This window comes from Manduca sexta, chromosome 19 (assembly GCF_014839805.1).
Source record: "Manduca sexta isolate Smith_Timp_Sample1 chromosome 19, JHU_Msex_v1.0, whole genome shotgun sequence".
NCBI lineage: Eukaryota > Metazoa > Arthropoda > Insecta > Lepidoptera > Sphingidae > Manduca > Manduca sexta.
This window is the reverse complement of record NC_051133.1, coordinates 2,203,075-2,228,147: the sequence shown is the minus strand read 5'-3', so window position 1 is coordinate 2,228,147 and position 25,073 is coordinate 2,203,075. Positions and strand designations below refer to the sequence as shown.

The 25,073-nt window shown below is 34.1% G+C and overlaps 2 protein-coding genes across 8 annotated transcripts; one reads left to right on the top strand and one right to left on the bottom strand.

The window, feature by feature from the left end:
- The first annotated feature begins 60 nt into the window (after nt 1–60).
- Nucleotides 61–4,954, top strand: LOC115441075 (lipoma-preferred partner homolog). Its single transcript, XM_030165672.2, has 3 exons — nt 61–1,042; nt 2,699–2,934; nt 3,365–4,954. Exons 1-3 carry the CDS (start codon nt 263–265, stop codon nt 3,603–3,605), a joined length of 1,257 nt encoding a protein of 418 aa, XP_030021532.2. The 5' UTR covers nt 61–262; the 3' UTR covers nt 3,606–4,954.
- A 258-nt stretch (nt 4,955–5,212) lies between these two features.
- Nucleotides 5,213–25,021, bottom strand: LOC115440875 (KAT8 regulatory NSL complex subunit 1). Of its 7 annotated transcripts, none has more exons than XM_037440401.1 (12): nt 24,787–25,021; nt 23,050–24,378; nt 20,094–21,138; nt 17,225–17,351; nt 13,132–13,343; nt 11,256–11,413; nt 10,589–10,771; nt 10,098–10,179; nt 9,733–9,867; nt 9,305–9,386; nt 8,832–9,050; nt 5,213–8,504 (listed from the first exon to the last, which is right to left on the bottom strand). In XM_037440401.1, the coding sequence occupies exons 3-12, from the start codon at nt 20,909–20,911 to the stop codon at nt 8,256–8,258; spliced, it is 2,265 nt and encodes a 754-aa protein (XP_037296298.1). In that variant the 5' UTR covers nt 20,912–21,138; nt 23,050–24,378; nt 24,787–25,021; the 3' UTR covers nt 5,213–8,255. The 7 variants fall into 7 exon arrangements, with proteins under 7 accessions (XP_037296298.1, XP_030021249.2, XP_037296299.1 ...); XM_030165389.2 differs by having other exon boundaries at nt 23,050–23,146; XM_037440402.1 differs by lacking the exon at nt 24,787–25,021 and having other exon boundaries at nt 23,050–24,395.
- Nucleotides 25,022–25,073: the final 52 nt, after the last annotated feature.

Sequence of the window (25,073 nt, the reverse complement as noted above, 5' to 3'; positions counted from 1 at the left end):
ATACCTACAATAATTTCACAGTGATTGTGATAAAATAAAAATAGGTAGATACATGCCTATTCTAACCGATTTATATGAAATTCATTTTTCTTTTTACAAAATTACATTTGTATCAAAGAGTAAAATGGAACGTATAACATGTTAGTGACACACAGAGAAAAGTTGAAAAATCTGTCAAATTCGCATCAAACACTGTTGGGCGTAACAATATCAATTATTTCATGAGATTTAAATATTAAAATTTCTTTAAAAATTTGTGAAAATGAATACGTTAGATAAGCAGTTGGCCGATCTACGGATATATGCAAACGAATTAGACGCAAAGCTACAAGATGACATAAATGCAGCTAAAAAGAAGCCCTCAATTCCCCCAAAGAAGAATAAGGCGCCGCTGCCGCAAATACCGCAGAGTTACACTGTAAAGTCTGCCTGCGAGCCCTCATACTCCTCACGACTTGAGTATGGAAGTCGGACGAGTTCCACATATTCAAATTTGGTGCCAGTGAAAAGTTGTATAGTTCGTAACACAGCGAGAGCTCGTAGCGGCGATGTCCTGCTCTACAGTAACCTGCTGCCTCCGGGTGGGACCAACCATGTGTACTCCAATATAATGATGCAGCGTAATGCTTACGGAGGAGACAGTATTTACGACAGAGGATCTGATGTCTCTAGAATTACTGACTTAGGAGCACAATCGAACTACAGCGAGTTGAGACGGCCTGGCTCTGCGTACCCGCCGTCGTCCGCCTCCGTAAATGCGCAGGACTTTTCGACGTATGGTGGATCGCAGACCTCTTCCACCTATGAGTCATTGTATGAGCCTATCAACCCTAGACCATGTAGCCAACTGTCTGGGACATCATTGTATGGTGGTTATGTTGGTACTGCTGAGCCAACTCCCGAGCCAGAGGATGAGCTGTACTGCGGCAACTGCTACAAGTGTGGAGAGAAGATCATGGGCGAGACCACAGGGTGCACTGCCATGGAGAGGATCTATCACATCAAGTGTTTCTGCTGTCAGCAGTGCGGAATAAACCTACAGGTAAGCACTACAGAGTCTTATTAGTATGACTCACCTAATATATCAACTTATTTTAATCTTTCAATGACTCGTCAATCAAATTTAAATAACAGATTGGATACAGTCAGTATTTCATAGCAGAGAATATAAATATTTTATCTCAACAACATTTTCTATTGAAATCATTCAGGTTATATATATTATACACTATTTGATACGATATCTACTTCCATAAGTAGCCTTTTATGCGCCTGATAAAATTTTCTATAAATGCGCTGCTTGACCCAAAACTTGTGTTTGGTTGGGTCATACCTATGCTCCTCTGGGGACTGCATCATTTGCCTGGACACCAATGGCACTACCTTAGTTACAGTACTGACGATACCCTTCGAGATTAATATAGAGTATAAAAAAACATTCCACTTGTTCAACCTCTTAATGAACATAGGTATTGTGAAGATAAATGACTATTGCTGTAACTAAAAATAAGAATATCTTTCAAAACATTTTTCAACTCTTGAAACAAAGCCCTTTTGTATCCACAGTATATTAAGAGCTATCTGCAATATAGATACTATAAATGATATAATATTGAATTCTAATCAACCCATATCTCAAGCATACCTAGAAAGTAAACAAAGGAATGAGTCACTTGACAATCACATAAAAAACAAACTCCAAACACGGGGAAGAAACATAGTAGTAGTAGTAGTAGTGGTAGACAGAAGTCAAATCAAGGCACCCACTTTTCATGTTTTGCACTATGATAATATACCGGGCCATACCGGGCCCCAAAATTCAGACTTCAAGCAGATACTGAACCAAAAATTGAATAACACTGCTCTACATAGGATTCAAACCTTGGGCCCCAGAGCAGTGTTATACTGGACATGCAATACAAATATTTCACTGAAGCAGCTATTCCAAATCACAACAAATCTTTAGATATTATTTTTTCTGATTATATTTTAGTATTTGCCTTTCTATTGTACCTAACAAATACATTGATCTTTATACTACTTACTCATTATTAAATCTAAAGTTTAATTTGAGAAGTATAATTTTATTTAACGGAGAAATTGGTTCATTATACATATAGTAACATGAGGCTCAAGTATATGCAATATGGTATTGCATCACAGCATTGACATCTACTAACATTGTATGATTATATCAATTATGGTTTATTTACATATTCTACAAAAGGGCTAGTTATTGGTTGCCCTAATTTTAATTTGGTAATTATTATTCATATATCAAACATTATATCATAGTATAAATAAGGATAATATGTGATTAATTAAGTAACTATCCTAGTGGCCCAGGATAGTTACAGTATTTTCTATTTTAGTCCAAATAAAATATTTACACTAAAGTCAACTGTTAACATTGTTTTTATTTATATGAAATATTGATAAAAATTCTTGTGAATAAAACTTGCATTTGTAGCCTAGTCAATGAATGCAACTCTATCTCAATTTTAAAATATTTTTGTATTTTTGGGTTCCATACCTTGAAAGGAAAAAATGGAACCCTTATGAGATCACTTTGTTGTATCCCATCCATCCGTCAGGCTGTCAAGACCCTTTTTTATATTATGAATTGTAAATATTGAACTAGTAAGACAAAGGAAATAAAATAGGAAAGTTTTTTTATATTTCAATAAACATATTCCAGGGCCGACCGTTCTACGCAGTGCAAGGACGCGCCCTATGCGAGCGTGACTACTTGGAGACTCTGGAGAAGTGTTGTGTATGTGGTGACCCGATACTGGATCGCATCCTGCGCGCCACCGGGAAGCCCTACCACCCGCGCTGCTTCACCTGCGTCGTCTGCCAGAAGAGTCTCGACGGCATACCATTTACTGTAGATGCTGTCAATCGCATACATTGTATTGAGGACTTTCATAAAAGGTACTGACTTAGATTCTAAATAAAATCATAACATTTTATGAATAGCATCGACCCCAACTCAAATCAACCCGATTCGTGGTATTTTCCCCACATCATAATTTTGGAGAGGCAAAAAAAAATAATAAATTCTTAATGATTTCTTATGTTTACGCAAAAGTGAGAAATTAAAATTAAACTATTTTTCGGATTTTATCGCGGTTTTAATGTTTTAGTTTTCTCCTGAGGTTTTGAAGAGTTTGCAGCCATGACCATAGTAGTTATGAACAAAATCTTAATTTAATTTTTTTTTATTACAAAGTTTGGGAAGAGTCTAATAAGTAATAACTTCCTTGTCACTTATCTAAATGCCATTTAACACTACTTGACACCTTTTGTCCTTGACATTTCCAGTTTCATAGTTTTCCCTCAGTGAACAATATAATAATTACAGATACGCACCACGCTGCGCACGATGTCGTGAGCCAATCGTACCTGAGGGCGGCGCCGAAGAAACTGTCCGGATCGTCGCCCTGGACAAGAGTTTCCACGTGGCGTGCTATTCCTGCGAGGACTGCGCGGCGTCACTCTGCTCGCGGCAGGAAGGTCGCGGCTGCTACCCGCTGGACGACCATTTATATTGCAAGGAGTGCAACGCCAGACGCATTCAAGACTTGTCCAGAAATATTAACTAAATGGCATTATTTAGGGAGCAGCAATAAGGCAGGCCGGCATAATTGAACCGACCAATGAGGAATGTTAATCTCTTGCTGGTCGATATTTTCATTGAGGTTTACTTCACCAACAGGTGCATTGAAGCTACTTTGCCATCAGAGTTATGAAAAAAAATGTTGCTCCATGTAATCGTTATCGAATTGTCGGCCGTATTTGGGTTATCAAAGCAATATTTCCTCTAAGTATTGATATTTGTTCATCTGTGAGTTTCCCCAGCGATATGACTAATAGTCTGATTTTTTATAAATACATTGTTGTTTTATAGACCTTTAATGAGGCTGGTGCGATGTGAATGGTTTTATTTTGTTAGGTGCAAACAATAGCTATTATTTTTATTGTATTAAAATTTTCTTAATAATGGCATCTAAATGCGTTTCATGAATAAAATGTAATATGGTCTGAAAATTTTAAATCTCAGGAAGATTATAATTTGCGTCCTTGTAGTTAAACTTGTAGGAAATTTTCATGTTTAATATTTAGAAAATGTAGAATGTAGGGATTAGGGCTTCAATTGTTGGTTTGCTAAAAACTGTTGTTAGTCAAATGAGATTCGAAAGTATTTTATTCTAGATAATGTGACGTAGTTTTGATGTAACATTCCTGTAGCATTTATGTTATTGTAAGGCTGTGTAGCAGTAACCATTCAACAATATTTACAGTATTAATTTTTAGAATATTTTAATGTGATCACTTGATATGTAAGTTTTATATATTCTTTTTTAAGGCAATCTATTTGTATTATAAGGACAGACTGCATTTACTCTTTTTTATTTTTATATTATGGGCTAATGATTTAAGTAAACACAGAATTAAAGTATAGGACTTGATTAGTTTTCCAATAATCATCTTCATGAAATACGCAAAAAAAAACTCGAAAGTATAACTTGTTCTTGGTTTGCATTTTGATAACTATATGTATGTAGCCACAAACATAGCCAAACAAATTCAAAATTTCAAATCGCATTTATAATTTGTGTGATTTGATGTGCGTATTAACAATCGTTTTTCTTCAAAAAATAAGCTACAAAGGTTTTGTTTTGAATATTTATTTGGATTGGTGCATAATTTTAATCTTTTGAACAATAGTACCTACCTACCGTTATATTTTAAGATTAGTTAAGTACATTCTCAGTACCATTTTATTGTTGAGATTACAAGCTTCTTCACACAACAGTGCCATGTATTTTGTATGATTCCATTAGGTTGTGTCTGAATTGTATGTTGATCTTAAAGTTTACAATGTTACTAGCTAATAAGGTATCTCTATGTACTTACTGTGAGTCAAAGAATAAATTGATGTTATGGACAATTTTTGTTTATTTACTAACTGCTTTGCTAATAGTTGTAGCATACATGTTAAGTCAGCCACATAAAAAGATGAAAACATTCAAAACTAATATGCTTCAATCGAAATATTCTTTTTAATAATAATAATATATATAATACTCTCAAATTAGTGAATAGTAAATAAATAGATGGCAAGAATGCTATCTATTTATTTACTATTCACTAATTTGATCCTCAGGGCAATCAATACTTAATCAGTAAAAGTTTATAAATAAAAAGATTTTTGAGTCGTCATTTTTTTATTTTACTATGATACAGACATTACAAGCCTTTCTATATAAAATCAAGTCGTCACCTTAAAAAATCTAAACTATACCTATGTATCACTAACAAAATAAGAAGGCTTTGGCTTCTTGAAAATAGAAACAATAAAATTACTTCATTTGCATGACGATAGTTGTAATTTACAAAATAACTAGTGAATGCTTGAACTCAACAGAACCAAGGAACAATGATATTTTATGGCAATTTTCAAGTTACATCATATCACCAATATTGAAAAATTCTTAGCTACTATACAAATCAATAAGCAATATAGTTCAGCATACAAAGGTATTATAAAAATAGAACAATAGCATTTTTATGGTTGCAAATGGGCTAGGTATTCCCATACCGGTAATGGTGTAACACCTAAATTAGAAGTAGTGCCATAATCAATTTTGCTTATGAGTCCAGGGACTAGCTGTGGGCTTGGAACAGAAACATAGTTGCCAATAATAAAGCGTAGCATCAAATTGCTCTCCTAAAATTAACATGTCTTACCTTATATGAAAATGTGGGTGAAAACAATTTTACATGTGGATTACAACAGAACTCTTACAGAGATTCAATTAAATTATTTTTATAGCCAGTCCATTAGTTACTATTCAGTGCCCATTGTTTTTTCAATATTTACACACGCTTTGCGACAACAGGGCATTCTTACTTTCAATCTAACCTAACATGACGTATCCAACACTCGCAAGTTGAAACACACACATAGGAAATAAAAACGAAATTTTATCTATACCAAAACAATGAGTTTTAATTTATTCTTTCAGGTGTCCACTCTAATATTAGAAAGTAATATATATTCTCAAGTAGACTCTAGGTCATATACTTTGGGGTTTAAATCATAACTTACTACATATATTATAATAAACTGGAAATTTGTGTTTAATATTGAAGGTTTCTTTTTTAATGTTGGCATAAAACGAATTATATAATACTTAGAATTAAATTCACATACACCACTGAGAAAAATACGCACTCGTTTTATTTATTTCACAAAATGACCACATGCATGTCGGCCTGTATTTATATATTAAAGATATTCACAATTCACTTCAAGGAATGTAACAATGACAAACAATCAGTAGAAGAATAGAAATATGATTGTAACTAGCTGTTTGTGAGTGTAGTAGTTTGCACAACACAATCTGGTGGCTAAGTCACTCATGCACATCATAAAAATGCCATTTAATACTACACTCACAAAACACTTGTCTGTGATTCATATTATAATACATTTTTCCTCATCCCGATTTAAACAGTTAACAAATAATTCACTTTCTTCTTTTACTTCTAACCTAAAACCTAATTTGTTTTAAATCACTTTTTATATTATTTTTAACGTTTTTATAGGCTTGTCTGTTTTTATATATATTTATTGTAGTCACAAGACCTGTACTAACTCTGGATGAGAAAAAACGAATTATGAATAAACATTAGAGTGGCTTAGGATTTATACATATTGGCAGTCAGTAAACAAATTGTACTAACTGGTGCCCTTGAGAAAAAGATAAAATATGCTTAGAACATGCTAACTGTACACTTTATACAACATTCCACATCTGTATCACTAGTGATAAAGCTTTAAAGTTTTGGACTGTAAAAAAAACAACACTTTAAAACTGCAACCAAACTTAAATACAAATTCATTTATAATTAATTGTCAATTTACAAATAGTAAACTAAATGTACTCTTATATATTATTTGTATACAGAGACCGCTTTGGAGCCTGTTTCATTAGGGTCCATTCTGTTTTCTGCCTAGGTTCTCCAAGCTAATAACCTAGGTTTAATGGTTTTCACCACCAGTTGCCTGACATTTTTTTTTGACAGTTGATATTAGTCTCCATCACATTACATAGTTTTTTTTATAATAAAAGCCATCACAGGCTGATCAGCTAGTTTTTGTGTATGAAGACTTAAGAATAGACATTGCTATATTTAAATCTAAAATAGTATAATTTACTGTAAAACAGAGATAAAAAGAGATCTGTTAAATAAATGTCTTCAATAAACTCCTTATAAATTCTGAAATGGATATTTGCAAAAACAATAATTTCATGATATATCACGAAAATTAAATATATGTATTGTCGAACACATGAAAGGATAGGACACAAATACAATCTATCCTTGTCTTTACAGCAGAACACAATATTATGTTGTGGCCAAATCTTCTTAGGCATCAAGTACATAAACATGTTGTTTGGGAACACATCAATAAACACAGATTATTTAGATACATAATAATCATGTCACAGCTAGGATATACAATAAATTACCATATTTTATGTGAAATTTGTATCATGCTAATATTAATATCAATATTTAAATATACGTTCAACATATTAGTGAATGCTACATGCTTATCCACATTACATGGTACTGCATACAATTATTAAGACATTTGTCACAATGTCCCTTTATTCTATATTAAGTATATTTTATGAAATCCTTATAATCAATAATACGCACAAAACTTATGCGCCAAAATTATTTATTTTCATAATGAATTTAAAATAAACATTGATAGCTCTAAAACATGCCCAAAATTCACATTTGGGATATCATGTGCATGACAAAATTTAAAAAAATACGGTTAGCTTAGCGCAACGTGTTTCATCTACATTTGTACACATTTAAGAGTGGCGCTGCACATCGTCAAACCGAAATAAGTTATGCTTCACTAGTAATATAGTTTAAAAAATGCGACAATGTCATTCATAATACGTACATTCTAAGTAGTAAGCCTGTACTTGTCGGCCTCTGAATGCATCGTAGCCGCGCGACTTGCCGCGCGCTACTTTATTGAATACAAGGTTTGGATCACACCACTCCGCTGCTTCGTAGTGCGATGTATACGATTTCATATAACAATATTTGACATCATGTAGCAATCCTTTCGCCGCAGTATATTCCCTTCGTGCGATTTCATACTAACATGGATCTCTGAATGTAGATATAAGCGTTAACCAAAACACTCACGCATATATTTATCTGAAAGCACTTTTCCGCCTCTCAGCCTTCTCACTGCTGGGGTCCCACTCCTGATCGTCGGGGTCATCGCCATCGAATGGCGTGGGAGAGAGCGGCGACATGGTGCTGGAGCGGTCGACTTCCTCCTCGTGCGGCGGGGAGGGCGGCGGGCTGTGTCGGTGGTATCCGTCCGGCATGGCAGCCACCATGTCCTCATACATCTCGTCCGGCAGCGGGAACTGGCGCGGCGTGTACGGTCTCACTGTCTGGAGGGAATAAACAAATCTTAACGTTACACAGGGTTGTTGTGTTAGTAATGATAAATGAGTTGTTAGTATGCAAGGTTTTATAGTCCAGGTTGTGATGGTAAGTGCAAGAAGATGAGCATTGAAATAAGCAATAATATTATATAACTGAATTTTTTATTTAAAACTTAACAAGCCACATTTCGTCGAAAAGGTGAATTATTTTGATTTCCCAGCACATGTTATATGCAAATTATTATAATGCACTTGATCCTAAATATTTATACTATAGTTATTGCTTACTGCTTATGTAGATACGTTTACCACCATATTTAAACGAATACTCGCCTCAGGTCGCTCGGTCTCCGTTTCCCTTGGAAGTTCGCGTACTTGTTGCAGTTGTCGCTCCTGTGCCTGTTGTAGCTCTAGCTCGCGTTGCATTTCCCGGCGCTGCTCGCGTTGCTGTTCGCGTAGCAGTTCGCGGTGGTTCTGCGCGAAGCGTGTCCGCTCGCTGCGTTCGGCTCGAGTGTGCCGCGCGGCCACTGCCTGGTCTGATACATCCTCCTCCTAAAGATCAATTTTAACAATATCATATATATTTTTCAAATAATTTTCTTTGTCAATCTCAATACTTTAAATTATAATAAAGTATTCATGTATATTATTGAAATTCTAAAGATTGCAGTAAAATTTATCCAGTGTGCAGAAATTACATGACTTTTTGATTTAAAAAATTACTAAATAATAAATAAAACATTGTTGCAACAATACAAAAGTCTACCATAAAAAATGTTACTTATTAGATATCTAATAGGTCATACCTCACTCTCTACCGATAATCGTGTACAAGTTTTCGAAACACCATTGTTCAACGGCGTGTCAGGTAATTCTAGTACTCGCCATCTGTAAATAAAATAAGATTTACAAAATTATACATTAATTAAAACCATTGTGTTTCTGTGGGGAGTCTACATTTACAATGCAATAGTCATACAATGGAACAATATGAGAAGTTCAAAGAGTTGAAATAGTAATAAGGATGCTGAAACAATATTCACATTTATCCTTTTTCTAGTAGGACTGATGAAGCATAGATCATTTTTGCACACCAGTGAGTATACCATCTTATGTCATAAAAAACAATCAACCAGCGTGACTTACCGCCATTTTCAATAAACAAATCACTTTATTCAATATTAACACTGGGGTCGTTTATTGAGCAGTTGTATAAAAACGGTATGGTACTGACTTGGGCGTGATAATCTCCTTGTATGTGAGTATCTGCGGTCGCGTGTTGGCAGCCACGCTCTGCGGTATCACAATGTTGTCGATGTCGTACGACTGACGGCGGTAGCGCGTCTCCGTGCTAGACCGCCCTCGCGACCTGCAATAAAACGTAGGTTATTAAAACTAAGCCAGATGATATTTTCGTGCAGTCTGTTGTATTTTGATACGGTATGAAGAATGGCGATGCACACTACGACTAATTTAACAATTGGTGAATGTTGGTGCATGCCTGGTTGCTTATGAAAGAATTTACAGAATGTATTCTGTACTAATGTCGCTCAGCATAACTTAATCCCTATTATATAACAATTGAATTTGTGTACACACCTATCATGTCCTGATGTAGTTTCCTCATCCCTTTCTCTGTCTTTAATTTTCCTTGATAACGGCGGACGCCCTCTTTTCAATCCTGTAAATACATTATTTTGCTTGGTTAGAATTTATAACATGGGGTCAAACAAATGCATGAACCGCCCTGTGATCGTGAAAGCTGCAGTCTTCGAAACGTCGGGAGAAAAATTAAAATATAAAAACCGCGATAAAATCCGAGAAATAGTTTAATTTTAATAAAAATAAATACTGAAATTCATATAAATATAATCTGGAAGTTTTAATAATGAATCTCCATTTATTATTTTTTCTATGTAAAGTCGACAGTCGCTTGTTACATCATATTAGGTATACAGTAAGGCAATACAGAGTGTGGGCAAAAGTCACTTTACCCAATGACGTTTTTCTGATCACCTTACACAAGACACAAGCTCGAGTTATAAAAATTAGTATTCTTAATAGTTTTAATAAAAAGCACAGGGACTCACTGGTGGGATGTCGCTTGGAGCGCGGCGTGGTGGGCGTGTGGTTTTGTTGGTCGTTGTGTTGCGCGGTGTGTTGCGGGGCGCGCGGCGCGGTTGCGTGGTGCGCGCCGCGGAACGCTTTGTGCGCACGCGCGTGTAGCCACGACCGCGGCGGCATCAGCGACATGTGCACCGCCGGCGACACGTCTGTCATCGTAATATATGATTAATACTATTATAATGAAAATGTTAACAGTAATTATTGTTGGTCTAAAAAAATGAAGTCGCATAAATCTTATCTTACCGTTATTACAAATCTTAAATCTTCTCTGTTGTATCATATTAGTAAATTGTATTGAAATTAAACTAATTTTCGGATTCTATCGCGGTTTATAGTATTTTATTTTTCTCCCGACGTTTCGAAGACTTTGCAGCCTTCATGGTCACGGGGGGGACTAGGGATAGAATCCGAAAATTAGTTTAATTTCAATGTCTAACATTCGCGTAAATATAAGAAATTATTAGTACATTGTATTATTTTAATATTAAACATTACATATTAGTCATTATCAAATTTCTCGTCTTTTTGTCTCTGTTTATAAGCATTGTGTGGTGTGCCTACAGCATACAAGTCTCTTGTCAAAGACAGTGTGGAGACGCTAGTGTTAGTAAGTGCAGTAGGTGTATGTACCGTGCACGTCGCTGAGCACGGGGTGGTAGCCGGGGTCGAGGAGCGCGCGCTCCTGCGGCGGCGGCAGGGGCGCTGGTGCGGCGCCGAGCCCGGCGGCCGCGCGCGCGCCGCGCCCCGTGCACACCGCGCACGACTCCACGCCCAGCTGGCAACGACAGCTGCAATACACAACACATTAATATGTAACACACAAAAGGTTATGGAACTTATTTACTGGTGGTATGTATGTCGTATGTGAAAAAAGTTTGGGTAGGTACTTCCACAATGTCTATTTCTATGGCCTGCATTGGGCAATAAGTAAACGTATTACAAATGAATGATTACGATTATAAATCAGAAAAGCTTATCCCAGAATTATTCCATTAAAGATTAAAATTATATTTCTGTAATCCTAATTATAAACCAATTACTTTTTGATTACAAGTATTATTAATTACACATTTGATTGTTGGGTAGTTGGAATAATATAAGAAATAATACACATACATTTTGAATTTTCATTTTAGTAATCAGATTTGCAACAACATACTTTTAGATTATTTTAGATTTTTGGAAAATGCATAATCAGATTTTAGACGATATACCATTAGTTTAAATTAGGTTTTAGCAATTGGGTTTAAGATTTAATCTTTCAAATATGAACAAACTTGGAATGCACTCATGAGTAAACATAATTATGATTGCCAATTAATATAATCTCAATTAAAGATTAAAAATTTACAATTGATGTGAATGTAACCAGATTAAATTTAATATAATTAGAAGTAATTGGCATACATGTAATCCTAATAACTAATCTAATTACACAGGTAATCAATTACACCACACACTGTCTACTGCCAAGCTAAATTCATGCATTGTAGTGTACCACTTTGAAAGACATTGTAGTCATTACTGAGCATTACAAGTCTGAATATATAAGATTAAAGCAAGAACACTAGACATATACATTAGTGTTTATACAATTAACATACAAATTTAAACCCATTTTTTTTAATCTAATCAAAAGAATATGCATCATTTAAATTATATCCATTATCATAACTGATAAAAAAAAGCTTGAAAGCAGAAATCTAGCAAAATAAACATACCATGTCCAAACTCTTCCATCCAGTAAAATACTATCAAAAACAAACACACCTTATCTGAGACAAATTTGCATGGATTTTGGCGTAAATAAAATTCAACGAAATATTAATACTATTCAATATAAAGTATGCAATGGTATCAGGGGCGAAGGATGACATTTTCCGAAAGGGACCCCGACACAACATATAGGTACTATTAATATGCTTATATGTGGTCTGCAAATCATTCTTATGATAATTACATAAGATACGAAAGGGAAATCGACAGGAATCGGGTTATAGGGTCCTTCGCCACTGATGTTCCTTTTAAATATAATTTAAAGTTTCTTCATGTCAAGGAGGGTGTTCTACTTAGTGTTAGTGAGCAGTACACCTAGCGCGGACATTTTGTACTATATTTCGATTGGTGTTCAAAACGTAATATTCTTTTATAAAAATGTATATTCAACGACATAATTATAAGTACTTTAAAATATATGTGCTAGGGGTACAAGTTGCGATATTTTTGACGAGCGAGCGACCATTCCATCAGTTGTGTTTTATCACTTGAGGATGAGATTAGGGTTTCAGAGTTGTTGACAAAACATTCCATTGGACACAGAAACCCCACACGAGTCCAGCGCTAATTAAGAATAGTATAGCCCGCACACCCGCCACCACTACTTCTGTTAGTCAGGATATGCTGTAGCACGCGAGTGATTACAACGAGGAATGAAGTCTTTGGTAGTACTAATCTATCTTCAAACTGATAGAAATATAGGGATGAATTGAAAATAAATAATACTCACTCGATATCCGAAGGTTTCGCTGCCTTTTGTGTAGCGATGTGCAGGTTATGCATCTGCAGTAGTTTCCGCTTCTTGAAGGTCTCCCTGCGCAGCGGCCGCACGCGCGCGCACGTGTCGGCGGCGGGCGGCGCGGGGGGCGCGGCGCCCGGCAGCGAACCCTCGTAGCCCACCGGCTCACCCTCGAACTCCACCGGACCTTTGGCTTCACGCACCTGGAAATAATTGTGCGGTTATAATTGACTATTTTAGTATCTTTTGTTTTGACAATTATTCAACAGGTAATATTAAATGGAAGTCTTGTTTTGAATACTGAAATAATAAATAATAATATTATCAGCCCTGTATTATATACTTTTGCCCACTGCTGAGCACGGGCCTCCTCTACTACTGAGAGGGATTAGGCCTTAGTCCACCACGCTGGCCTAGTGCGGATTGGTAGACTTCACACACCCTCGAAATTCCTATAGAGAACTTCTCAGATGTGCAGGTTTCCTCACGATGTTTTCCTTCACCGTTAAAGCGAACGATAAATTCACAAAGAATACACACATGATTTTTTAGAAAAGTCAGAGGTGTGTGCCCTTGGGATTTGAACCTGCGGACATTCGTCTCGGCAGTCCGTTCCACACCCAACTAGGCTATCGCCGCTTAAATAAAATCGGCTTAAAAATGGGGTAGCAATTTATATTTCAAATATTGCAATGTCAATGATTGGGCGCGTAGTTTAATATCCGATGACGTCACAAGCTACGCCCATGCATGCTATGTGATGGAACCCTTGTTTAACCTCTATTTTATTTTTTAATGTGAAGTTCTTTTGAATGTAGGCAATATTTTATGTTACAACAAAATTAATATCAAACAAAACAATAACAAAAAAAAAAAACAAAATCCTGTTCAGAAATAAAACAAATTTTAAATACTTTCCCTATTAAAAAATACATTTCAGTTTTAAAATATGATGGACAATAACTATTCTTGACAGAACTATACGATAAAATTACATAGATCGAAAATATTTTTTTTTATCGCAAATCTAAACTACTATCGTTAATCCTCACAAACATTGTTTTCTTGAAAACACTTATCTACAAGTTTTTCTAACCATAGATTTAATATAAAAGTGTAAGTTTCGAACAAAACAGGTATAATAAAGGTAATTTTCATTTTTACATGCCCTAAAGTAACTAATACTACAACTAAGAGAATTTATCGAAACGGCATCATAGTTTCAGTCAGAAAACAATTACACGCATAAATTCGCACTACACTGCAAAATTATAAAAAATAAATAAAAAACAACTAAATCCGGGATTGTTGCCAAATATTTTTTATTAATTGTTTCATTAAGTAATAACTCAATATAAGAATTTCTCTGTATATAATACCTAAGCGTGTTTCAACGGTATTAAATACTTACTTATTATAACCCATAATGACTATAGTATAATAATTATACGCGAGCAAGATTGCTCGCATGTGCGCTTGGATTACCGTTGTTTATTCGCGACCTTGGGGACATGCGTAAGTACATTCAGGACGATACTTATTACGACAATTCTTATACGTATGACACATCTCTTATTATTACGCAGGGACTACTAAGGTATACTTTCGTCCTACATGAAAGGTATCAAAAACCATACATAGCCCATAGGCTGGAGTACATATTTAATAAGAAAAAAAAAAAGAAAAAAAAATTGTTTCGTTCTGCGATTGATTCATCTAATTTTCATAATTAAAATTCTAAACGTTATATACTAAGTTAATCCAATTAACAACAAGCAAACTATTTGCTACTCCATCGCTCGCATGCCCATCAAACAAACTCCATCTCAAATCAATTCAGTCTCTATAAAAGTGCATAACAGGTCTCAACAAGGTATAACACGAATTGCCCGCATAAATGCCATGCAGACGAAATCAATAAACTCTGCCACCCACTGGGGAAACTCCGAGCGTCGCCTCATCTATTCTTAGTCAAAATATTTGGTGCGCGGCATGCAGTAGGCACATTTCCTTAATTCGCTACAAATATTATTCAAATTGTTCTAACACTGCTAAAAGTTTTAAAAATAACTTTTTCTTATAATTCGTTCAGAAAAATATTTTTGCCAAATATAGTTAGTTAGGGGAACCTATATATTAAAAAATATATAGTCGAATTGAAAACCTCCTTTTTTTAAATCCGTTAAAAATACTTATAGCTAGGTTAGCTACATAATACGTGTACATAAACATCTTTTTCGTAAAAAATAATACGTTACTATTGACGTATTTTTTATCAAAATAAATGTACGTCTGCTTGTTGCAAACATGTTTACATAATAGTAAAGTGTAGGCAAGAAGGGTTGGTTTACGGAAATGCGCCGTACGCTTTAATTATTAAAAGATATCAACAGCTAGCACGAAAATACGAATACCCTGCAATACAATCTTTTTTAATTTTGTTTTGTCAGATTGTTTACTATCATGACACGGAATACGATTGTAGCTAAATTTGGTAAAGCCTGGTTTTTAATGTTGCAGATATCGATTTATAGTATAGTACAGTATCACAAAATATAATGTAGCTTAACGTATGCCCTATGCTTAACGATGTATAGAATTCATACGAACCAGATGTCAGAGTACATTAAATCAGACAAGAGTTACACTACGTAAAAGGATGAAACACCCCACGTCTTGTATGGTCTCAGCGCCCCATTTTAAACACATTGATGTGCAAATAAAGTTTGTTGCAAACAAACGCGCTATTCAAACAACAGGTTAAGGTCTTAACGGCAGACGAAACGTGTGAGTGACGCATGAGTTGATAATGGACGAAATTAATTCAATCTTATCGCTTACATAAACACTATTACGATATAGGTCAACGCTCTGAAACATTCGAAATGTAATTTAATTTTTCCATAAACAATAATTATTAATTACGTGTCCCGTTCGCGTAGCCATAGTTAATACTATCATATATATTGATAAGGGAATTCTAACCATTCGATGCTTATCGTTATCCATTACACTATTGTTATGATTTAATAAGGTGTAGTATAATAATTTTGTACTACGCGGTGCGTCCCACAAGGTTCGAAACAAGAATATAATTATGGTTTTGAACAAAGAATTATACATGATACACTTGTAAATAAATAACAAATTCGCATGCAGTATGAATGGATGAATCCTCCTAGCCGAATTTTCGGGCACGGCTGCCAATCTCAACGGAGATCAGCCAGGTACGCAGCAGTGCCGGAATTATATTTTTTATGAGTGTCGGCCACTTTATTTCCGCCGCCCCATGTAGATAGGCTTATGTATGTATGTATGTAGGTTTCTGAACTATTTAATAATTTTCCATTTGTTTGTATTATGGAAGGTACTAAAGTGAAATAAACGAATGATTAATTAAATCGAGTGAGCGTCCTCTGAAATATTGTTGTAATAATTATGCTAATGAAAAATATTTTTTTAAACGAGTAAGCACAGACGTAACTAGAGATTATCTCGGCGCGCAAAGCTTATTCCCGTCATATTGTGATTATTGAAAAATGGCGAGTCTACCGCCATTCCAGAAACAAACTGTAAAGAAAGTTGTTACAATGACTCTTTTGTTAACAAAAAGTTGTTGCGTAGTAAGGTTTAACGAGAAGGCAATGTAGGTATCTTAAAATAAACTCTTGAAAACAATAAGCAAAAGTTTTTAGCATATTCATCAGAGGACAAAAGGTTTGCACACCGGCCTTTTTAACTGTTACAATTGTGTTAATATAAACAACATTTATTTTTTACATTTTCAAACATTGATTTACTTCTAGAAAGATTTTGCCAGTATCAGTACATAATATCATATACTTTCAATAGTAATCAGTTTTATGTATCAATTTTAAATCGGGAAATCCCCTCAAAACAGGAAGTAAAAGATATCAAATATTTCTGGTCTGAAACTGTTAATTGGCTTTGTGATATTACCAAACATTAAGATATATAAGTATGCTAGAGTAAGAAGTAAAGTAAGATTTCCTGTCAGCTGTACAGCATATGCACCACAATGCCAATGAAGCAGTGTAATGTTTAGAGAATGTGTAGTGCTGACCTGTCGGTGCAGGTCGTTGTGCTGCCGGATCTTGTACTCGAGCTCCTGCACCTGCGCCTGCAGCCAGCACCAGCGCGAGGCGATGGAGGCGCGCGCTCGCTGCCACGTCCACAGCGCGCGCTTCTCACTGGAAACCAACGCGCTCGCGTTACTTATAGAACACACTCTACAATACATACAATTGTGGATGATAAGGATCATAAATAATGCATCGTGTATTTTTTGCGCCAAGCAGCGGTGTTTCTTAATATGAAATACATTATAATCAATGTAATTACTGGTTTCTAAAGAACTTTAAATTCAAGGTGTCACAATTAGCAAGTTTCAGTGCCATGCAGAGCTAGATTTAAATTTTTGTTGGTGCCACTATGGTTTTTCCTAATGTAAATACATATTCCCCTTATATGTGTGCAGAATATACAGGCCCTAAAAGGCACTATTAATAGAATGGGATATATAAATATCATGTATTTACATTAGTATGAAAAGATTGAATACATCTTAGTTTCTTGTTAGTCTACTGTCATATTCAATAAACAGCTGTGTTATGGATATCGGGAAGGACCTAACTGCAACACAAGTTTTGTTGTTAGTTGGCCTGCATGAGTTATTTTTTATTTTCTGAAATTGGCAACTTGCATGAATGAAGAAGTTACTATATCAATCCTATATATCATTAATAGTACCTTGGTTCACATTTTAAGAAATTCCAATACATAAACAATTGTAACAGTAACAAATCTGGATATTTTAAAAATACAAAATGATAAAAAAACAAAATTTTATAAAGTCAGCAAAGTTTTCTTTGTACCTTTACAATAGACAATGTTTAAGTCTTATAACATACCATACCATAAACATGGGGGTAAATAATATACAAAAGCATTGACCCACTTTTAAATTGATTTTATCTGGTGTAATTAATGGATCATAACAAAATATTAATATATATATGAAAGGAATTTATCATATATATACATTTTGTTTATACTGCCCTGATTATGGTAATGGTAGGTATTCATTCTGAATTGTGCCATAAGTAATTTAAAATAAGAACATTGTATTGTAATTCTACATTCTGCATGTTTTCAAAATGTACTGTAAATGTATTTTATATTTGATTAATCTACACTAATATATAAAGCTGAAAAGTTTATTTATTTGTTTCAATGCACTTATCTAAGGAACCATTGTATTGAATATAATATTTCTTTTAGTGTCGGATAGCCCACTTATTGAGGAATGCTATGTAATTTGAGAGAAAATATTATTAAAGTACCCAATTTCAATCAAGATAATAGGATATTCAAACAGCCCTTAATAAATGTTTGTGATATTTACATATTTTCTTTTCATATTAAAACAATAAGTACAAATTGTACATTGTATTTGTATATACAGGCTGCTTTTAAAAATATCTGGTTTTTGCTAGTTAACATATACAGGAAAAACACTATAAAAATAGACATATGTGTTTTTACCTCAGATTATTCACAAATAAATTAAGATGTAAGCAACCATAATTATAAAATGCTTGTCTCTTTGAACAATAATATTAAATGAACAGTTTGAAGCCAAACATGATGTATATTTGAAAATTATTTTACAATATAATGTGCAAATTATGAATCTGTTATTTTTAATAATTACTTGGGATTTCTTACAAACATTTACAATAAGTGCAGTTCAATATAAAAACTAATTAAAATCTGCATGTTCATAATGATTGCTGAGAATATAAATACCTTCTGTAGTATGTAGTAAAATATTTGATAAAAATAGTTGAATAATCTCTTAATAGAATACAAATATTTTGTTTAGGTAAATAACCTCAAGCAATATGGTCAAAATAATGTGTAAAGTTTTTATAATATTACATATTAAAAAATAGTACTTAAAATATATTAAATGAAGCCCTTAAAATTACATTTTAACACCAAATGTTACTGAAGTGGTAAAACACAGTATGATGCAATAATGAAGTGCTAGGTGAAAGTTCAACTACATCAGTAAGTATTATGCAATTAGCAAAATACCAACAAGAACAATTTATATTAGATATTATAAACAATAAATAATAGTTATTAATGAATCATACAATAAAGATATAATAAATAACATACAAATAAAGTGTGATTCAAATTAGCACAGCATTTAGGCTAGTAATTTCAATTTAACAATTCATATTTTTTGATATAAGATGGGGTAGTTATTATAAAAAATATCCCAGCATAACTGTCTCAATACCTAATTAAAACAATATTCAATTGTTTTATTGGGTATCATAATTCAGACAAAATAATTAAAATACCAAGAAAGTTGTGAGAAATTTTCTTTGATGTAAATACAAAGGTAAATAAGAGTAACTTGCATAGAATTAAAACTTGAGTTAAGGAAAAGTTTTGTGATATCTTCTTATAAGTAAGTTGTTAGTATCTATTTCCTCAAGACTTAAATCAAATACCTTGACTTCATTGTCCAATGAACATACAAAGATGTTAAAAGATTTTAATACAAAAAAATGTGATTTGAAACTTGATATAAGAATCATTCCATAAATGAAAGGGAAAATAATAAAAAAAGCTTCTTCTTTTACTATTTTGACTGATGTGCATGTTTGTTTTTTAAGGTGATACCTTATCAATGTGATAAGAAAATGTTCTATTTTACTCTATATTTCCCCATGTTTCATACCTGGGCTGGGTTTATAGCATGGCAAGATAAACACTATATTCGTAATGGGACCTTCAATATACAACCATATAGCTATTTACAAACATTTTGCAACATTTGCTATGCATGTAACAGAGACTATGAATATATCACTAAACAGGTCTATCCAACTTAAAATGATAATAAAATGACTCACATTGGCATGTGCTCCTGATGTGGGTTGTTGTATGTGACAGTTTCATCGTTACTCTCCGCCCCTGAAGAGGACAGTGTAGCGTCAGAGTCCAGTTGACGTTTCACAACTGTCAGATGTTTCTGCAGTGCACCGGCTGTGTCCTGTAGGCCAGTGAGCGCGCCTGACGGTATGCCCACAGACGCGGACCGTGCTGCATCTCCTCTGGATGTACCAGCATTGTAATGTTTAGGGCCGACCGACGATCTAGATGCTGCACTTGCTTGTAATGCTGCTGTTGTCTCTACTCTTTTTAAGAACGCTTTTAATCCCATAGGGCGTCCACCGCCGTCTTTACGAGCCCCACGAGTGGCCTTCTCAAATGTCTGCACTACTTCTTCAGATATCCTTTTGCCAATAGATCTCAACTGCAATATCCTTAACCGTCTCTGAAGAAACGCGCACCGTCGCTCCAGGCGAGCTTGTGTCAGTTTTATCTTTTCCTCTACCTGGTCACCCTCAGAATCCACTCCGTCGGCCAAATCGAGGCCTGAAAATTGAAATATCGCATCTGGATCGCCGGTGGAGAGCGCGTCCCCAGCCGTCTCTAGCGTTTTGAGAGCCTGCAGCAGATCTGGATGTCCGATTTCTCCTCCACCGAGGTCGACAAGGATCTGCTCCATCTCCTGCGAGTCCTTCGCCAGACTGGGCTGGTTCGGGAGCCCCATGTCGTCCTCGTCCATGGGTGTGGAGCGGTTGTCGACGGACACGAGCGCCCGTCGCCGGTGCGAGAGCAGCGCCTCGGGCTCGTCTCGGGGCGCCAGCGGGAGCGCCGGGGCCATGACACGGCGCGCACCGCCGGATGCCGCCGACGCCGCCGCCGGCCCTCACGGCCCACTCCCGCCACACACCATTACTGCCCTTATGTAACACCGCACTTCACCACAACGAGCCGCGTGAACACTACACTTCACTATTACACTGCACTGTCATCATACACATATTAGTCCCCCGCTAGTTCCATTGCGGGCGGAGATGGCCGGCGGGTGGCGGGCGGAAGGGCGCGCTTCTGAAAAACAGCGTCAGACACAAGTTATGCGCCGGTCTTTATACATATAACCTGAACGTTCTCATCAGAAAACATGCACTACAATGTACGCATCGAATGAGTCGCTCCCTACCGCGTAATTCGAAATTTGACCCACGTGATAACGAAAGCAGTAAGCTAGCGGTCGCAATTGCTTGTTTCTGTCCGATATGAAACAGGAAATGATACACTATTAAACACTTTTGTTACACTTTACACAAAGGTATATATGAATTTAATTACACTAAGTAGACGCCAAACTTAGCGCTACGCTTCCAAATAATCACAATGAATATTTTTTTCAGTAATAATGGCGGAACCAGGCCAAAAACACTATCCGACAGTGTAAGTACCTATTCACTTCAAGTGACGAAACGAAACGTTTGCCGCACACGGCTTGCATCTGGCCATGGGTATAAAAGAGACGGATATAGCGTCCTTGAATGAGTACTTGCGCGGTAAAGTCAAATAAATAACCAACTATTATAGATTATTTCTTAACTTGATTTATTATCGCAACTTTGTTAATTATAATTCATTTTAAAGTTTAAAAATGTAATTCGTAAACTATTACTATTGATAAACATTCCGATTACGGAAATAGTTTTATACAAACATTCAGTTTACCGCCACGCAAAAGTCAATTATGAAACTTATATAAATAAAAATATTAATGAAAAGGCACTACAATATGTACAATTATCAAAACTTTTATATAAAATATGAAAATACTTAATTATTTGTAAATATTTGTAATTAGTTTTAATATTCAGAAAAAAAAGTAATGTAAACACTTCCGGCATGGTCAACGAAAATCATTATATTACGTTCCAAGCTATGCGGCACAAAGTGGAGCATGAATATTCGTTGACCTTTTTACGCAAGCAACTACCGATATAACCTCTGTTTACACCAGCAGCGTACATAATTATTTTTTTTGAGGCACGTTGCCTATCTTCGCTGTGCAATTATTATTAAAAAAAAGATTTAAGTACTAAATAAAATGGGTATTTATACATTATCTGCGTATAACAATGATTATAAATAGGTGGAAAAATCATGAGACTATTGGATTCTCAGATTGTGACGTTCCGTTTTACGTAATTTGACTAATTTTTAACGAAATATTCGTACTTACAAAAAAATATGCTATTCTCTACAAATATTAAATAATAAAGTATGTAGTAATATCAATAAATGGTTTTTTGTAGATATATTTATGTACTGACCATAATAGCTACTGATTCGAATGTTATACAAATTTCCTAATTAGATTTATATACTTAATCATTTTCATTGAACATAAAAGTTGTAGCTCAGCACCTTTATAAGATTATTTATATCATCTTAAAATTTGTGACCTTGTTATGACAAATGATAGTCTGTAATACATAATGCAATTTTATGCCCATGTCTATGCACAAGCGGTGAATTAATTTTATAAAAATAGGCCAAATATTAAGGCATAATATCTTTTGTAATAATGAAGACAATTAAATCTGTAAATCTACTTTTATTCATATCCAACAAATTATGGTGTATTTTGACTATTTTATACAATACTATATATGTATATTACTACCACTTCTGCGATGAAAAATATTGATAGAAATTTATGGATATTTCACACTCACAAATTTGATCCTCACCTATGAAATAAGTTTATCTAAACACCAAGACAGACAGTTACTTCACTGTTTTATTCATTTCTTTATTTTTCAACTAGAAAACACATTTGGTTTCCAGAAAAATGTTAAATCTTAGGGTAATTTGTCATGTGACCGTCTAACAAACTCTTAAAAATTTAAGCACTTAAAAAAGTCATTAACCCACATGAAATGATATTTCTATTATATTTCTTTTACAAAATATAAATATAAATGCACTTCTTACCTTTAGTATCACTATTCTAAGAATCACTTGAAACTTGATCATTTTGGTGTGAAGAAAGCTGGTGCACCTCCCCCAGCCTTTATACATCATCTGCATTCTAGAATGAGTTTAAAAAATGAGATAACAACAGTAATATCTTTATTTAGACCACATTTTGTTCAGTACACAATCCCAACACATTGACACAAGTTTGACATAAAAGTTATAAAAAAAATGTCATTAAATGTCAATTGAATGTGAAAAAAATCAACCAAATTATTTAGGTATTGCTGTAAACCTTAACAGGGAAGCAAAACAATGTTCCAAACGAAATACTGTCAAGTTAAAGAGTTACTTAATTACTAAGTTGTTACTTAATGAAGAGTTCACATGAACTTTAGTCAGGGTATACTTTCTGCAACAATATGACAAAGTTGATAAGCCTGTTCATTAAAAAACAATTAAGTAAATTTTGATTGCTACTCTTTTATTGTCCCAAATTGGTATATGGTCTACCATGTCAACTTTGTGTAGGATTACCTTAAATTCCTTCTAAAATAAATAAATATCACACCTTAAATCAAAATTTAGTGCATTACTATAATACACATTGAACATTAATTTATATATACTTAAGCTTCTCATTTAACCATTACTCCATTTTTATTATTGTTACAATTTACAAATAAAATCCGCATGTTTCAATTCATCTAAGAAGTTTTATTAAAAAATGTATTCAACTATGAATTTCATCCCATTGTTTTGTATGTAGCACTATAATTGTCTATTATATATAGTTGATTATTATTAGTTTGAGAAAACCTTATTACTGAGGTTTCAATACAATATGCATGTTGACGTAACATAATTCTTTATTCTGAAGATATATTAATCATTATGGAATTTATTTATTACTGGATGTGGGAATTAAATAAATTTATTTTATAATCAATACGCTCATTGGGGAAAGCTATCCTTGTGTATTGGTACAAATTACACGATTTTAGTCACTATGTTTCTCGGTTTTATAAATAAATATTTTTTTGCCATACCTCTCCTTGATTTTATAAATAACATTCAAATTTATATTGTAGAGTTAATGTTAACTTATTATTTGAAACAATTTACTGGATTATTTAACATTTGTAATTGAATGTAGATTTTCATTCCATTCTAATTTTTTTACTGTATTTATTTGTTTAATTCCAACTATCTTGCATTGCTCTTCAATACAATTTAAGTGTGCAAAACAATAACAGGATTGTGTTTAGGTATTTTTATTTTGAGATTCTTATTCTTTTTCAATTCAACATTATACTTTCTAGGTACTTCATATATAACACTTGTTTTCTGAAATAAATATGATAATTATGTAAAAAGTAGGTAAAGTAGCTATAACTATAATTGTCAATTTGCAAGTACATTGCTCATTTGAGAAAAAAATACATATTATAATACTGCTACATATATTCATATGAAGTATACTAATGTTTGTAACTATGGTTTAATTACTCTAAGATCATTCTTGTTATGGATACAGTTGTTTATTATAACAGCAAATGAATATACTTCAATAAAAATTATGGTTCATGCAAGTTTCAAGGGGGCATATATACCTACTGTGAAATAAAGGTAATACATTATAATAAGTTTTTTTTAAATGTTATATCAAATGTATAGACCGGCGAGAATAATTAGAAATTAAGAAAAAAATATAAATTATTACTAATATAAAATTGAATAATTTTTTATCCTTACCTTTGCGCTCAACGACGTCTAGAGAGGGAAAGACAAAAAGTACGGACGGTCGTTCTGTGTCAATGGGGATGTAGATGTAAACATTTTTAAAGTTGTTAATTTGATAAATATTATATTAAATATGGCTAATTATTAAGTTGTACATAACAATACACCTGTACATATGTAATTCTATAGTAAATAAAGTATTTTACATAAATCCGCAACTTCCGTAAAACACGCAATGTAGAAGAAGCGTTCAAAATTTTAATAAATTTTTAAATATATGCGCCATTATAACTTACGTT